Source organism: Erinaceus europaeus, chromosome 2 (assembly GCF_950295315.1).
Source record: "Erinaceus europaeus chromosome 2, mEriEur2.1, whole genome shotgun sequence".
NCBI classification, from domain to species: Eukaryota; Metazoa; Chordata; class Mammalia; order Eulipotyphla; family Erinaceidae; genus Erinaceus; species Erinaceus europaeus.
The window spans coordinates 30058109-30075721 of record NC_080163.1 but is presented as its reverse complement, the minus strand read 5'-3'; the positions used below and the strand labels follow the sequence as shown (position 1 = coordinate 30075721).

General features: G+C 43.9%; 1 protein-coding gene across 1 annotated transcript in view; it reads left to right on the top strand.

Moving 5' to 3' along the window:
* Positions 1–13636, top strand: part of MARCHF3 (membrane associated ring-CH-type finger 3) — a 194892-nt gene extending 181256 nt beyond the window's left edge. Inside the window, exons 4-5 of the mRNA XM_007527809.3 lie at positions 1071–1280; positions 10522–13636. Of these exons, the coding sequence (XP_007527871.1) occupies positions 1071–1280; positions 10522–10680 (369 nt within the window). The 3' untranslated portion in view covers positions 10681–13636. The remainder of the gene's footprint in view (positions 1–1070; positions 1281–10521) is intronic.
* Positions 13637–17613: the final 3977 nt, after the last annotated feature.

Sequence of the window (17613 nt, the reverse complement as noted above, 5' to 3'; positions counted from 1 at the left end):
GAGAAGGGTTGTATTGTTATGTGAAAATGTTATACATGTACAAACTATTGTATTTTACTGTTGACTATAAACCACTAATCCCCTATTAAATAAAAAAAAAAACAGGGGAACCCACTCAAGCTTTTTTGTGCAGGGTGTTTACGAGGGTCAGTCACATAGACTGAATGACTAATTTCAGCTGCTCAGACTCCAGTCCCTACTCCCCAGGCAAAAATAAATGTCCAGCATAAATAAGGTATAAACAGTAAATATAAACTCCCATCATGTGATCCAAAGCCTCAGGTATACCAAAGTTTTTTTTTTTTTAATTCTTTATTTATTGCATAGAAACAACCAGAAATTGAGAGGAGGGGGGAGAAAGGGAGGGAGAGTGACAGACACATGTAGATCTGCTTCACCACTTGGGAAGCTTTCCTCCTGCAGGTAGGGACCAGGGTCTCGAACCTGGGTCCTTAAGCATTGTATGTAACATGTGCTCAACCAGGTGCAGCACCACCTGGCCCCTCAAAGAAAATTGTTTTTAATCTCATAAGGTATCAGAGCTCATGTCTTTCTTCTTTGGTGCCCTCAGAAATGAAATTAATTTTGCATATACTATCTTCCTAGCCCAGGTCCCAGTCTTAAAAACTACTCTTTCCTGGGACTGTGCAGGGTTTGTGTAATATGGCCCTGATGACTTGCACCCACTGAAAGACTGGCTACATAACAGAACTCCTTGTACCTCAACTGTTACTTCTAAAAGAAAAATCTTTGCTTTCCACATAGGGTCATAGCAATTCAAATAATAACCACTAAACTATTTCCAAAACAGCAGTCCTTTTATAGCCAAGGACACTTTCATTATCGTTCTTATTGTTGTTGTAATCACTATTGTCATATTATTATCATAATCATGACTACTCAGGGACCCAGGCATGGCAACAAGCCCTCGCTGCTTCTTAGTGATCTCACAACAGATCAGAAGTCTCTTTGTCCAGATTCTAAAGACAAAAACAACTTGAGAGCAGTATTTCTCCATTCCACACTTTCCACCTTTTTCTAACTTGTCTCCCCTCCCCCGCCCCTCACAGTGGCTCAGAAACCCAGGACCCCAGCATGAGAAGCGGACTCTGTTTGGAGACATGGTGTGCTTCTTGTTCATCACTCCCCTGGCCACCATCTCAGGTTGGCTGTGCCTGCGGGGCGCCGTGGACCACCTGCACTTTAGTAGTCGGCTTGAAGCCGTTGGACTGATTGCACTGACTGTCGCACTCTTCACCATTTACCTCTTTTGGACACTAGTAAGTATGGCCCAAGGTCTGGGGGTTCAGGCCAGCTGGAATTGGCAATATCACCGTTGGCACAGCCTTCCCTCTTGTCTGTGGCACATCTCATCTACCAGGTAGAAGAAGACAGACCTGGGTGGGAGGTTGATAGATAATGGCTATGCAAAGAGACTCTCATGACTGAGGCTCTGAAGTCTCAGGTTCAGTCCCCTGCACCACCATAAGCCAGAGCTGAGCAGCGCTCAGGCAAAAAAAAAAAAAAAAAAAAAGGTATTTTTTAATCGATTGAATAATGACCAATAAGACCGTAAGACAAGGGGGGTACAATTTCACAGAATTCCCACCACCAGAGTTCTGTATCCCATCCCCTCCATTGGAAGCTTTCCTATTCTTTATCCCTCTGGGATTATTATGGGGTGCAGAAGGTGGAAGGTCTGGCTTCTGTAATTGCTTCTCTGGAAGACAGATCCTCAAAGGCTGGTGAGAGAGAGAGAGAGACTGTGTATCTATCTGCCTAAACATGAAAGAGCAGATCAAGTAAAAAAAAAAAAAAATGAATGAAAGAAAGAACAAAAAAAGAAAAAGAAAAGAAAACCAGAACCCCAGCTTCTGAGAATCCATCAATCTAAGCACCCACATCCTGAACATCTCTGTCCCCTAGTAGTCTAGGACTCCATTTGTTAAGAAATGCGGCGTTTTCTTTCTCTTGGTTAAGTCCCTCCTGCTGGTTATTTTCTTCTTATACTCTGACACAGCCTAAAGTCTTTGTTGAGTGGAATTGATGATTATTCCCTTTTTTCAAATTTATTTTCCCTTTTGTTGCCCTTGTTGTTTTTCATTGCTGTTGTAGTTATTGTTGTTATTGATGTCATCATTGTTAAATAGGACAGAGAGAAATGGAGAGAGGAGGGGAAGACAGAGAGGGGGAGAGAAAGATAGACACCTGCAGACCTGCTTCACCACCTGTGAAGCAACTCCTCTGCAGGTGGGGAGCCGGGGGCTCGAACCAGGATCCTTACACCAGTCCTTGTGCTTTGCACCACGTGCGCTTAACCCGCTGCGCTACCGCCTGACTCCCTACTGATGATTATTCTATGTGTTGAGATATTAGCTGTACAGCCCAGACAAACACTAATTCATCTAGCTGAGAAGCCATCACCAAATAGAAAACATTTCCCAATAAGTGTTCCTGCTATACACAAGCAAGAATTTTTTAAGTATCTCACATTTTTCATTTCTTTCCATTTTCTCTCTCAGCTCACGAGGAAGCTGATTGTTTGGGCACCAGTTGGCAGCACCCACAAAGTGTGGCATTTTATCTCTTTTTATGGCTGTCTCTGGGACCTCAACACCATCCTCTAGAATATTCTCAGAAACTGGGCCTCCTGTTTCCTGGCATTACTCCCCTGTGCCTGCTCATTTCTAATCTAAACACATCTCATTGTTACTCAATATGTATTTCCTGTCTTACGTGTACCATTCCCATATCCCATAGCTCGGTGTCAGCATGTAGAAATTTCTGTCACTCACACTTCCTTCCTTCCTCTGTCTCCTAAGCCTTGTTCCACCAGCAGAGACAACCGCCTGCTCATCTCCCTCTTATTCATCTCTGTGGATCTTCCAAGTCTCTATCTCTCTTTAGGTGAAAGTGTTTAAGCAGTGAGTGGGGAACCCGCATTCCTGTCTCAGTGAGAGAGACAAGGTTTAAGCTCCGTTGGTAAACAGAGAGTGCTGTGATCTGCCAACTTTATTTGAGTTCACTAGTTAATTCAGGCTTTTGTGCCAAGCTTAATGAAGCCCCCAGACAAACTGTAGCCCCGTTTAAAAGTCGATGCTTCTATAGTATGTCTGATTGCTTGTGAATCAAACAGTGATGCTTATTCAGAAGTCCAAAGGTTGCTGTGATGGGAGGAGGTTTACAAAAAAAGAAATTAAATAGTCTCACTAGCACTATCTAAAGTCACTTGATTTCTCTGAGCCTCTGTGTCCTCAGAGTGGGGGCTTAAAGTAATACCCATCCTGCCATTTTCCCCAGGATATGAGATTGAAATGAATGAGTACAGGAGAAAACACTTCAGTGAAGAATTTAATGTAAGTTTTTGCCATGTTTAGAGGTTTAATATTTATTTATTTATTTTTTTGCTACTTTTTTTTTTGCCTCCAGGGTTATTTCTGGGACTCAGTGCCTGCACTATGAATCCACTGCTCCTGGAGGCCATTTTTCCCATTTTGTTGCCCTTGCTGTTGCCTTTGTTGTCGTAGTTATTGTTATTGTTGCCGTTATTTATTTATTTATTTATTTATTTTTACCAGAGCACTGCTCAGATCTAGTGTATGGTGGTGTGGGGGGATTGAACCTAGGACTTTGGAGCCTAAGGCATGAGATTCTTTGCATAACCATTATGCTCTCTACCCCACCCCTAATGTATGTTTGTTTATTTATTTATTTTCCCTTTTGTTGCCCTTGTTGTTTTTTATTTTTTGTTGTTGTAGTTACTATTATTGTTATTCATGTCGTCGTTAGGACAGAGAGAATTGGAGAGAGGAAGGTAAGACAAAGAGGGGGAGAGAAAGATAGACACCTGCAGACCTGCTTCACTGCCTGTGAAGCAACACCCCTGCAGGTAGGGAGCTGGGGGCTTGAACTGGGATTGTTAAGCCGGCCCTTGCACTTCGCACCACGTGTGTTTAACTTGCTGCACTACCTCCCGACTCCTGTAATGTGTGTTTTTTCATAGAACAGCTCCTAAGATGAAGATGTAAACCTCAACATTGGTATTCCCAAACAGTTGTTAGGTTTGGAAACCCTGCTTTGTAAAGCACACAGTTACCTAACAAGAAAGAAAATAAAGTCCAGGGGGCATGGCGGAAGGCAAAAGGGAAGAAAGCAAAGAATTATCTACAGACAGTTTCATCTGATTCATGTGAAAGGAAGGTTGGGCAGGAAAGGTACCTCAAGTGGCCCTTTCAGGAAAATAAGAATATAGTTCATTTCAGAAATGACTCAGAGAGGGTAGTGCTGCATATTACAAAGGTGTATATATTTGGAATTCACAGGCCTGAATTCAGAACTTCAGCTTCCTAATATCTGTGGCCATACTAGTGGCTTCAAACAATATATTTAACTTCTCAAGTCATCGTTCCTCTGGTGAAAAGAGAGAGAGAGAGGATGAGAGAGAGAGAGAGACAGAAGAAAGGAGAGGAAACATTGATAACCCCTGGGTCAGTGGCTATTGTGAGTACTTGGCAGTATAACATCAGGAACACGTATCAGACTGCCTAGAATTGGCAGGGGTTCTCTTCCTGCAGCTGCCCAGCTCCCCCAGCTTCCTCCCACCTTCTAGAAAACGCAAAGCAGCTGGAGGGAAAAAAAGGCACATCTCCCCCCCCTTGACTGATGTGAAAAACATGCTACGGCAGCATCAGCTCAGCAATAGCTTGCTGAATCTAGACTAACTTCTTCCCAGATAAATGCTGTACTGAACGCCCTGGCAAGAGCTGTAATTCAGAGGCTGACAGCACTTGGAAACTGCCCTACGGCAGCACCGCATTGTAAACAAGCTGTCAAGCTTAAGGAGAATATGCTGTGAAAATGTCTTAGATAAACAAACACGGTGTCAATCCAGCCTAGCTCCTCAGAGGAGCCTTTCTGGAAAGGCCTTGGTGGTGTTGGCAGCACTGTGACGAGGGATGTACACCCATGCTGTGCACCTGAAAGGGCCTTGCCACTTCCTTGTCAGCTCACATGGTCACAAGGACCCTGTCTTGACACACACTCCAGGACTCCTGCCCGTTCAGAACCTACTGTGTGGAAACAAGTGTTGGGGATCCCAGGATGCCAAACAAGGCTTAGCCATCTCCAAACCATTTGAAGCTCATTGACAGACACCACAAGAGCTAAATGAGAACTGAGCCTTTAGTTAAGTGTCCACGTTCCCCTAGTGGAATTTGAATTACTTCTAATTTAGAGTGCAAGAATTGGGACACCCTAGTGCAGTGACCACCCCCACCCCACCCCCACTCCCCGGAAGTCCTCCCATCTCCTCACTGTGTCAGTGGTGAAGCCAGTGTCCAATCCAAAAACGAGTTAAATCACAGTACAGAATGAATACTCTGTGCATCAAGCTGACTGCCAGTCCCTTGGGCTAATCATTTATATTCTCATTATAAAGGCGGAAAATCTCCAGTAAGACACTTGCCCCAAGGGGTGGTTGAAGCACACCCAAACATCCAAGGTAGTCTGAGGGTGTCCACTGTGACTGCTGGGTATTTCTGCATGGTCCATTTGCTCCCACCATGTTGCCATCAGGCATCAGTGAACTGGGTCCATTTCTAGAAAGGCATCTTACAAAGGCCTGAACTTGTCGATGTGCTTTGGTTGCACTGTAACCTCCAGAGAGAAAGACCAGAATAAAAATACATAAAGAGAGTATTTCCCAAAGCCTGCCATGATTTTGCAGCAAGCCTTTGACCACAGTCTTTCCCCTCTGTGATGGGGACAGGAGAATGCGTATATCTTCCAACTCTTGTGCCATCCATGTGATCACAACCCTTTGTACAGAACTGGTCCATTAGGAGCCAGGTGGTTGAACACAGATATTACCAGGTACAAGAACCTAGGTGTGAGGCCCTAGTCCCTACCTGTGTGCAGGGGTGGAGGGGAGGATGGGGGGGGGGTCTGCACGAGGAGTAGAGCAGTACTGCAACTGTCTTTCTCCCTACCTCCCTCCCCCTCTCAATTGCTCTCTGTCCTATAAAATAAAAATAATAACTTGCTCATATAGGAAGTTAATATATATCCTTTGCATGAATAAATGAGTACACTCCAAGAAGCCCATCCCATAAGGTATAATGGTAACTCAGTGCCCTTTCTCCCTCCTCTCTCTTTGAAACTGGAGAAATTTACCAACTATTTCAATGAAATACCTAACTATGCTATGGCTCTGATTTCTTTTTTTTTGTTTGTTTCTAATTTAAATTTTTGTTTATTTATTGGAGAGAGACAGGCAGATATTGAGAGGGGAGAGGGAGATAGAGAGGGAGAGAGATAAAGAGACACCTGCAGCCCTGCTTCACCACTCTCAAAGCTTTCCACCTTCAAGTGGGGACCAGTGGGCTCAAAGCTGGGTCTTGTGCATTGTAATGTGCGCTCAACCAGGAGCGCCACCACCTAGCCCCAGTTCTGATTTCTTTTTGGCTAAGATTTATTTTTCTCCTAGTGTTTCTTTACTTGTCTAGACCAAATCTTTTCCCCACTCCATCTGCCCCCACCCTTCTTCTCCTCTCCTCTCCTCTCCTCTCCTCTCCTCTCCTCTCCTCTCCTCTCCTCTCCTCTCCTCTCTTCTCTCCTCTCTTTTTTTCTTTTCCGTGCTGTCCCATTGCAGGAAGGCTGTGTCTTAGAGCTGATGGAGGCAGGGAGCCAGCATTAACCCAGGACAGGCGCAAAACTGTGGCCCCTTCTGCACTGTAACCAGGCCCCTTTCTTTTTCCTGATAAGCAGTCTTTTTTTAAATATTTAATTTATGTATTATTGGATAAAGACAGAAACTTTGTGGGGGGAATAGAGAGGGAAAGAGACAGAGAGAGACACCTGCAGCCCTGCTTCATCACTTTTGAAGCTTTACTCCTGCAGGTGGGCACCAGGGGCTTAAACCTGGATCCTTGCGTACTGTAATACATGAACGTAACCAGGTGCACCACCACCTAGCCCCTATAAGCGGTCTTTTTCATATGATGTTTTCTTATTATTTGCCAGCAGATAGTGATGGTTATGACAGCAATTAAGGCAGATTAAAGCAAATAAGGTCTCTTTTATTTGCCTGTATAAGTGGGCCAATTTTTGCATTTCTGGGCTAAGGAACCAAGAAACTTGCTAAGTCATTGATTCCCTGTGCTCCTTGAAGCAGTGCTTCTCAAGCTTGAATATAAACTGTACTCACCTGGGGATCTTGTTAAAATGCACGCTCTGATTCCTTAGGTCTGGGTCCTTAGATCTGGGATCCCCAGATTCTGATACAATAACAAGCTCCCAGATGATGCAGTTTCACCCAACACCCCCACACTGAGCAGTGCCATAAGAGAAAAAGCTCACTCAGCCTCTCCTCATCTCCCTTCTCATGTCTAAGGAGTGTCACCAAAATCTCTTCTTTTTTTTTTTCCATGTTTAGCACATAAAAAAAAGAAGAAGAAGAAGAAAACTAATGTGTGAGGCACTGTACTGGTTTGGTTTTTGGTTTTGCATTAGCTCAGATATCATTATTCACACTTTACAAATAAGGAAAGCAAAAGCTTGGGAGTGGCAAGCAACCCTCCCAGAATCACAGAGCCACTAAAATGGGGCTTTAAACCTAGCATGCCTAGCCCCAGAGCCCACAGCTGTTCTGTGCTGTACAGGAAGCGACTGCCCGTATGTATCTACAGCTGCCTGACCACTTGTAAATGCCAGACATAAACCCCACTTTACTGTCATGGGCAAGAGGACTCTTGATCTGAAATTCAGCTTTCCTGTCATAGTTCCACATGGCATGCCAAAGCTCTTCATCAGTCCTTGTTTGTATTCAACCTCTTCCCTATCCTTGGCTCCAAACTACAGGTTCCCTCACCTACCTGTCTTACATTCATGAGTAGCACCCTCAAGGTTAAAAAAAAAAAAAAGTGAGAGAGAGAGAAATCTGATTCACTTTGGCATGGTCAGGCTCTTTTGGAGAAAAGCACATCTGTGTGAGTTTAATATACATACATATACATATAAATATATCTCTAAATCTCTCTGGCAGTCAGCCTATGGCATCTGCTTTCTAGCCTCAGAAATCTGAGTGAGTGGCTTGAATGTTATGATCCTGCCATGAAGACTAACAGCCCATTTTTCTTTTTTTTTTTTTTTAAGGGCCTATACTCCCCCCTACTTTGAGAAAGGCTGATGTCCAATCATTAGTTCTATCAGCTCTGACCACTGTGGACCCTGTACTGCAGTCAGCACAACCCATCACCTCAGATGAAACAGTCCCATTCTTGGCTCACCCTAAGCTTATAGGCTCCATCCTTCCCAGAATTTTCCTACTCAAAATGGAGCTGACTTCTTAAAGGCAGTTTGTATATTTTCAAAAGGCAGATTGAGTTTCCTGGACAGTCCATTCATACTTTATGCCCATCTTCTCCAAAGCAAACCCCAGGACAGTTACATGAGAAGCTTGTTGGTCATCATTTCTCCTTTGGCTAATTCTGCTTCTAAAAGACCCCTTCTGTTTCTATCCGTGTTGGTCATCACGCCAGGTTCCCCTGCATTGAATAAATTGAAGTAATATCGCAATTTTTAAAAATCATAAGGTATTTCTGATTGACTCAGCAAACTACTGAGCAAATTCCTCTGTGGCAGGCTTCATGATGGATATTGGACAGATGAAAATAAATATCATACAGCCTGCTTCTAGTGCCATGGTGTGAGGGGGAAAAGGAACAGTACACTGATGTGCAGAGCACTTGATGACTAGGTACCATGCTGAGGTAGCACCAGGCACCTAGGAAGCACCTAGCCTCAAGAACATATCAAGGGTGTTGGTGACCACTGGAAGCCATAGGGTGCTGGAGCTAGAGGTGACTGGGGCTCACCCATTCAAGTCTTCTAACATGGTTGTAGAGATTGTGCAGTATTCATTGTCAGTGTGGAAGGCATCCTTTCTGTTATAGTGACCCACCTGCAGGAGGATACATCAAGCTTTCTCATTCTTCTTACTCAGCACAGAGGACTCTGTGGGACCTGGAAAACATATTATACAGGCTCTACAGCTAGATAAGAGCTGGTGCCAAGCCCAGCTGTCTCCAGTCAGCCTTCTTCACAATTTTTACTTTATTAAGAAGTAATACGACGGGACCAGGCGGTGGCGCACCCATTAGGTGGTTAAGCACACACGTTACAGGGCACAAAGACCCAGGTTCAAGTCCCTGGTCCTCACCTGCGGGGGGAAAGCAAGGGGTAGGTACAGGTGTGTCTCTCTCTCCCACTCTATCTCCCCTCACCTCTCAAGTTCTCTCTGTTTCTATCCAATAATAAAAAATAAATTAAAAATTTAAAAAAAGAAGTGATGGGAGTCGGGTGGTAGCACAGCGGGTTAAGCACAGGTGGCGCAAAGCACAAGGACCGGCTTAAGGATCCCGGTCGAGCTCCCAGCTGCAGGGGGAGTCGCTTCACAAGTGGTGAAGCAGGTCTGCAGGTGTCTATCTTTCTCTCCCCCTCTCTGTCTTTCCCTCCTCTCTCCTTCTCTCTCTGTCCTATCCAACAACGATGACATCAATAACAATAATAACTACAACAATAAAACAACAAGGGCAACAAAAGGGAATAAATTAATAAATATTTTTTAAAAAGAAGTGATACTATAAAATATATCCAGACTCCGGAGAAACTTCATTTTCTTTTCTTTCTTTCTCTTCTTTTTTTTTTTTTTTTTTTGCCTCCAGGGTTATCACTGGGGCTCAGTGCCAGCATTACAAATCCACTGCTCCTGGTGGCCATTTTTTCCACTTTATTGCATAAGACAGAGAGAAATTGAGAGAAGAAGGGGAGAGAGAGACCTGCAGACCTGCTTCACCACTTGTGAAGCTTCCCCCCCTGCAGGTAGGGAGCCAGGGATTCAAGCCCAGATCCTCACAGTAGGTCCTTGCACTTAGTACTAGTGTGCTTAACTGGGTGTACCACCACCCAGCCCCCCTGGAACTTTATTTTCTGTTCTTTTCCTGACTTCATTTACCATGAGGAGGAATAAGGCAGCCATCCTGGGAGCCCCGCCCACATGTCCAGACGTGGGTGCTATTCAGCTAGTGTCCTGTCTCCCAGCACTAGGCATTCTTGCTCAGCTGTACAGCTGCCGGCTATTCGGAGCTACTTTATTTATTTTTTTTAATATTTATTTATTCATTTTCCTTTTTGTTGCCATTGTTGTAATTATTATTATTATTGTTGTCATTGTTGAATAGGACAGAGAGAAATAGAGAGAGGAGGGGGAGACAGACGGGGAGAGAAAGACAGACACCTGCAGACCTGCTTCACCACCTGTGAAGCAACTCCCCTGCAGGTGGGGAGCCGGGGGCTTGAACCAGGATCCTATGCCAGACCTTATGCTTTGCGCCACCTGCGCTTAATCGCTGCACTACCGCCCGACTCCCCGGAGCTACTTTAAATGACATATTTGTTTCCTGGATTGATCATCAGCCTCTTCTTATTGGAAACTTTCCCTTATTTTTCTTCTCTCAACCCCAGGTGTCATTTAGGTACCACTGTCGATTGTACAACGAATGGCGTCGGACCAATCAGAGAGTGATTCTTCTCATTCCAAAGTCTGTCAACATACCTTCTAACCAGCAGTCCTTGCTGGGCCTCCATTCTGTCAAGAGGAACTCAAAGGAGACAATTGTTTGATATTTATATGGTTGGTTGGTTGGTTGGTTAGTTGATTTGTTGTCTAGGGTTTGGAAGTTTCTGCACTGGGGCTATGCACTGAACCCCCTCCCCACAAACCTATTCTTGAGCTTGTGGGTCTGAGAATATCTGGAGCTGTGTTAGCACATCACCCCAGCAAGCAAACCCTGCCAGAAGAAAGCAAATGCTGTTTTACTTCAAACCATGGATGCTGCAATCATATGATATTTGCTAAGCTGCCAAACATGTTTATTTAGCAGATACTGTATGGAATTTTATGATCACCTCTTTAACACATGAGGAAGATTGTCCTGCTAAGAATGCAATTCAATTCTTCCTTTTTTATTCCTATTTCAAATACATAAAAAATATATATATATATATATTAAACTTAGATGATAATCAAAATCAAAAAAGCCAATGTTAAAACTGGTTTCTTGGTTTGGATGGGGTTGGTTTGAGTTATTTTTGTTTCCCAATTTCTGCTGTAGACTCTTTGGGTTGATAGCTTGAGTGAGTGGCTTTCTGGGTTGTTTTGTTTTGTTTTTTTCATCTTTTTTTTTCTCTTGTCCCTTACTCAAGGAAACAGCATAATGACCGCAGAATAAGTCATATTTGAAGGATGTTTTGTACTAAACTTTATTTAATTGATCAGTTTTTAAAGGAAAAAAAAAGGAGTGATAACTCTTCCCAAAATGAGCTGTTTATTTAAATTTCATTGAGGAGGGGAAAAAAAATATATGGTGAGAAGCACGCTCCTTTTCAACTTGTTTGGTACTGACAGCTAATAGAAACTATTTTCTAATAATAAATATCCAGTGTGTGAAAGACAAACCCCATGGATTGTAATACTTTTTTTTTTAATCATAAAACCTGTGAAGTTTCCCCAAGTAGATTTTACAAAGAAGGGGGAAAGATAAAGCAAAAATGTTGGTGTTCTTACTCCCATCTCAGTATATGTCTTAATTCTGCTTTCACAATGAACTGGAGGATCATGAGACATTCTAGGAACTCTGGACCTGTTTTGCATTTCAATTAGCATTCCCATTGCTCTATTGAATTTCTAGCTTGACAGGTAGATGTGGGGCGAAACAAAAAACTGTCGTAGCAGTATAAGACCCCTTTGTCTGAATTTCAAAAATAAAAAAAAGAGCCCCACACAGTGCCTTCCCCCAGCCACAAGCCAATTCTGTCAGAGACTGAAATAGACCTTTTCTAAGGCTTCGTGCCCCTTTTATCTGTCACCACGCAAAGGGTCTGACTGTACCCTGCATTAGTGTGTGTGTCCACGGGAGCCAAGGAGCAGCTGTGTTGTCTGAGCTTGGGTTAGCATTCAGGCTCCTACCGCCGTCTGCAGCCCACCCACACTGCTTGGAAAGAGGAGGCAGAACCCAGCTTTTAGGAAATGCTTAAAATATGGATTTCTAGACCATGACCCACATTTTCACTGTCACTCCAACGTCTGCCTTATGGCCCCCAAGTGGGAGAGTGGAAAGTGCACAGAAGCAGGCGGTGATGACTTTGGTCTGCAGATTGATCAAGCCGACCAACCGATGCAGGTGTCGCCTTTGTCTGCTATGCCCTCCATTCACAGACTGCTCCCCATGCTGCCTGGGGAGGGAAACAGCTGTACAGCTTGCTCTATGCTGCAAAACTCAGATGTGCTTTATGGCCTGTGACAATAGATTTCCTCCCCACCAAGCTTCACTTCGACACTTCAATTCCAGTAATATACGCCTCAGCCCTTCTGTTTACTCGGCCCTGCTCACCCCTCTGGGCTGTCATTAGCCGCACCACCATCAACTGTTTCTTAATTGACCTTTTTAAAATGCTGGACGCCACTGGCTGCACGCAGCTGTCACACATTAAATTTCCAGAGCCAAGAGTCCGACTTGGGAGCTTGTGAATTGCACTCCTGTAATATACTTGATAAATGATGCCTCCCCAGCCTTGGTCCCTGAGCTGTCAGGCAAACCAGTGACACCTCTCAACTGAATGGCACAAGCATTCATGAGAAGGCCATATCCTTTCTCATCCCTTTTTCTTCCATGATCTAAAGAGCTGAAGATTCCCAGGATCGTTTCTTGTTGAGTTTGATTGCAGAGATGTCTTGCTCTCTTAGGTCATGAGATAAGAAAGATATAATGATGTTAACTATCAAATACAGACAGGTCCTAGCAGCACATAATTAGTACTGTTCCTGTGCCATGCCTTTCTCAGTCCCTCTTATTTGCACCTCCTGCCCCCGCCCTGGGAAATAAGGCAGAGGCCAAAAGCAAGGAGAAGGTGCATGTGGGGGGTGGCAGGTTGGATTGTCTAAGCAGCAAGAATAACACCAGTACCTCCCTCCATCTGGGGTTCAAATGTTCATGGAGGATACTTCGTTCCCTCTTGGTTCTATAACCCTGAGGTTGTTCAAGGTGGGAGAGTCTAGGGAACAGTAGCATACATACAGGGTGCCATCCAAGACGGGAGGAGGTAGGCGGTGACTGGAGTCCCTGCTCTGCGTCATCACCAAGCCTAGCTGTGTCTGCCTGGAAGAAGGGATGGCTTTTGCTGACTGGTGCTAAAGTGCTTCACAAGTTACCAGACGTTCTTTCTTTTTTGAAAGATCAAGAATGAAGTGGGAAAGGAACAAGATGGAGCACAGTCTTCTTTGTGCGCCTTACTGTATCTTCCTCCAGCTACTTTTCTCGTGACTATTAGAAACAAATAAATGTGTATCACAGTGAAGCCGGAGGGGAAGCTGACAACCGAAACAAGCCCAGTCAATGTGTTCTCACCTGCCCTGTGCCTGTGCCTTTTTTTTTTTTTTTTTTTGGTATATGTTCTCTGGGGAAAGACAGAGAACACAGTGCCATCATACAAAGTCTATGGCTTCTCAGCGAACTGAGCAGAAGCTCAGATGAGCTGTAAAACCCAATTAAGGAAAAATAAACACAGAATTTAGATGCTACTTGTATTTGTATTCCATATCCCGGTTTCCCTTCCTGTGCCCTGAGTGCTGGGGAAATTTCACTTTCAGCTGGGCTATAGCCACAGCCATTTCATTTGCAATGAAAGTAACTTATCTGGGGACTCGAAGGAGCCAAAGAGGAGCATGGGAGTGACTCAGCAACCCAGCTGCTGGCACTTTGGCTTGTGGCCAGCTGGAGGTCCCAGCTCTTCCCAGGGTCTGTGTTTTGGCAGGGACTCTACTGGCTCTGGGTCTGTCTTGGCCGTCCCTGACACCACACAGCTTCCAAAGAAGCATGGCACATGCATTATGTGTCTTTTTTTTTTTTTCTGCCTTGAGGGTGGGTTATTGCTGGGGCTCAGTGTCTATACTACAAATCCACTGCTCCTACCATTTTTTCTCGATTTTTTTTCTTTGATAGGACAGAGAGAAATTGAGAGGGGAGGCGAAGATAGAGAAAGAGAAAGACACCTGCAGACCTGCTTCACCACTTGTGAAGCAACCCCCTGCAGGTGGGGAGCCGGGGCTCAAACTGGGATCCTTGCGCGGGTCCTTATGCTTCTTACTATGTGCGCTTAAGCCGGTACGCCACCACCCGACCCTCCAGAATGTGTTTTCAACTTGCCTTCACCATGGAGCAATACAAGGCCAAAAGAACCTGAGGGAGAGAAAAAATGTTGGAAAGGAAGTAGGTACCTGCCCCTTCCACTTTATACCATCCTGTTGCCAGGAGTTCCTCTAAGATGAGGCGCACAGCTTTTAAGCCCCAGTGCTGGACATGAAAGGTATGGTTGCAGGTCTACAGCTTAAGTGGGGTGGGGCCTGGGGCAGTAGGTGGGGACAGGGCTCAGGATTATTTTAGGATGAGAGGTTTGGATGGAACAAACTGCCACTGACTGGCAGGCTCCCTGCGGGCCTGAGGCCTGCTGCTGCGAAGCCGGTGGCATGGCTCCACGTACACGTCAGGTGATGTTCTCCAAAATGTGTCAGTTTTGCAGGAATGTTAAGGTTGTTATAGTCTAGGATTCACTCCTTTGGGATTTGTGTCTTACAGTTCACTTTTTTTCTTTTTTTTTTTTTTACTTTGCACACATCTCAGTGTGTAGGAGTTAATTTGTGGATATGTTGCCTTTCCCTGGCTTGCTTAGCTATTGTGGGATTGATCTGGCTCTTTCCAGAGCAACGGTGCAGAGAACCAGACATAAGTCCGACTCCCATGGGCTTCAATCCTAACTCTGTATTGTAGATAAATGATCCCAAGTACTTAAACCTCAGTTTTTGCTTCTGCAAGATGGAGACAATACCTACCTCAGTCCTTAAGACTTAGAAAGCTTAGCTCTGAGTAATTCATGAATAAACGGTGGTACATTCCCCTTCCTCATCTTCCCTCCACTCAATTTTGCTAGTGTCTAGGTTATTTTGCCAGTTCTAGCCTGGACTTTGACTTTTGACAAATGAGTTTGGTAAATGACTTGAAGGACCATGAACAGATAATTTAAACCCTTTTCAAAAGAAGGAAAAGAGGAATGATTTTATAAATAACCAATATTCATTTATTGGGCATGCTATACTTGGGAATAGAAAGAAGTGGAAGAGACCCTTCTGGAGGCTAAAATTACAGACTTGATTGAGAGCTTTGAATTATGTATAGATTTCAATTTCTTTGCATTTCCTGATGCTGGGTTAATTGAGAATTCATCACAGATTTAAATTTTTTTCTAAAACGTGCTCATTCTGGAAGTAGAACTACTGAGGAAAACAAATATAGTCCATCAGTTGTCTGTGTTCCCAGAACTGAGAGGCTCATGAGTTACCAAGCACATGTCTCTCGTGCCTTCGAGGAGGCTCTAAATTCAGTGCAGAGACAACAGATCTTCTTGGAGTACCCTGATTTGTTCTGAGAAACTTCTTTGGACCCATTTGTCACCTGTTGGATCCCTAGTCAACTCATCAAAGAATAATGACTATATGAATTCTATCAAAGGTTTAACTCTATTTTAAAAAATATTTATTCCCTTTTGTTGCCCTTGTTGTTTTATTGTTATAGTTATTATTGTTGTTGATATTGGTGTTGTCATCGGATAGGACAGAGAGAAATGGAGAGAGGAGAAGACAGAGAGGGGGAGGGAAAGACAGACACCTGCAGAACTGCTTCACCACCTGTGAAGCGACTTTCCTATAGGTGATGAGCCGGAGGCCCTACATTGGTCCTTACATTGGTCCTTGTGCTTTGCGCCGCGTGGGCTTAACCCGCTGCGCTACTGCCCGACTCCCAGGTTTAACTCTTATCACTGTCAGCACCAGATGTAAAGAATTGAATTAATCACTTTAGTCCTTACTACCATTTCTGTCACCTTCACCTATACAGATCCCTGTTCTATTTTATTCCACAGACATGTACAGTATTTCAGTGTATGTACTTCCCAAGAGCCAAGCATCATTTAGCATTTTGAAAGTTATTTCCGTTAGCCTTCACAACCTCATCTGTTGCTGCCTAACAAACCACCTCCAAGGCCAGTAAAAGAAAAAAAAAAAAGAAAAAAGTGGGGGTGGCACAGTGGATAATGCATTGGATTCTCAAGCGTGAGGTCCTGAATCCCCTGCCGCACATGTACCAGAGTGATGTCTGGTTCTTTCTCTCTCTCCTCCTCTCTTTCTCATGAATAAATAAAATATTAAAAAAAAAAAAAAAAAGGAGAAGAAGAAAAAATTTAAAAAGAGACCTCATTTGATTAGTATGTTCCTTTGGCAGGTGCACAGCCCAAGCCCCACAGTAATGAAGGAAATTTCTATACTGTGGTCTCTCTTCCTCTGGAAAGGAGAGGAGAGGGGGAAGGAAGGGGAAGGGAGGGAGGGGGACAAACGTTTAGGGTCAGTCTTTGAAAACTGGGGGCTGGAGAAGGAGGCAGACAACCAGAGACGATTACGTGTCCAAGATAAGAACCTGCAAGAGGCAGAACTGGCTCTTAAATCCATTTTCTTTTAACCACTATGTTGTGATGCCTTGTAGCTTGTATTGATACTTCCCCTTTCATCTTGAAATTCTAATCTCCTCTTTTCTTCGTTAGTTCTGGTGTATAAAAAAATAGGTTTGGTGTCTAAACTGTCTACATCTCTTTACAAAAACTTTGCTTTGTGTTTGTCTTAATTTACACTGAAGTGATTGTGCTACGAATCTCATTCTTTCCCCTCTCTTAACCTTATGCATTTGCGATCTACCTGGAATCCAGAGTTACTGTACCTAGAACACTGTTTCTGATGGCTGCCTGGAGTTACACCTTGTTTTCCATTCCTTTAACTTTACCTTCAACTCTCTGACCCCACCAGCAATACTGTGTGGACATCCAGAAGTCAAATTGCTGGATCATAAAATTTTATGGTGGGAGTCGGGCAGTAGCGCAACGGGTTAAGCGCATGTGGCGCGAAGTGCAAGGACCGGAGTAAGGATCCTGGTTCGAGCCCCGGGCTCCCCACCTGCAGGGGAGTCGCTTCATAGGCGGTGAAGCAAGTCTGCAGGTATCTATCTTTCTCTCCCCCTCTCTGTCTTCCCTTCATCTCTCCAATTCTCTGTCCTATCTAACAATGACAACATCAGTAACAATAATAACTACAACAATAAAACAAGGGCAACAAAAGGGAAAATAAATAATATATATATTTTTAAAAATTATGGGGGGACAGCATAATGGTTATATAAGACTTTCATGCCTGAGGCTTTAAGGTCCTAAGTTCAATCCCCCACACCACCATAAACCAGAGTTAAACAGTACTCTGGTAGAGAAAGATTTAATTTAAAAATAAATTATTTTAAAAAATTTAACTTCTTGATGCAGCTCCATACTGTCTTCCAAAATTGTTGCATCAATTTACATGTCCCACCAAGAGTAACTCTGGGTTCCTATCTCTCCACATCTTCCTTTGTACTTGTTATGATTCATTTTGACTTAAACCATCCTCAGATGGGAAGTGGCAGCTCT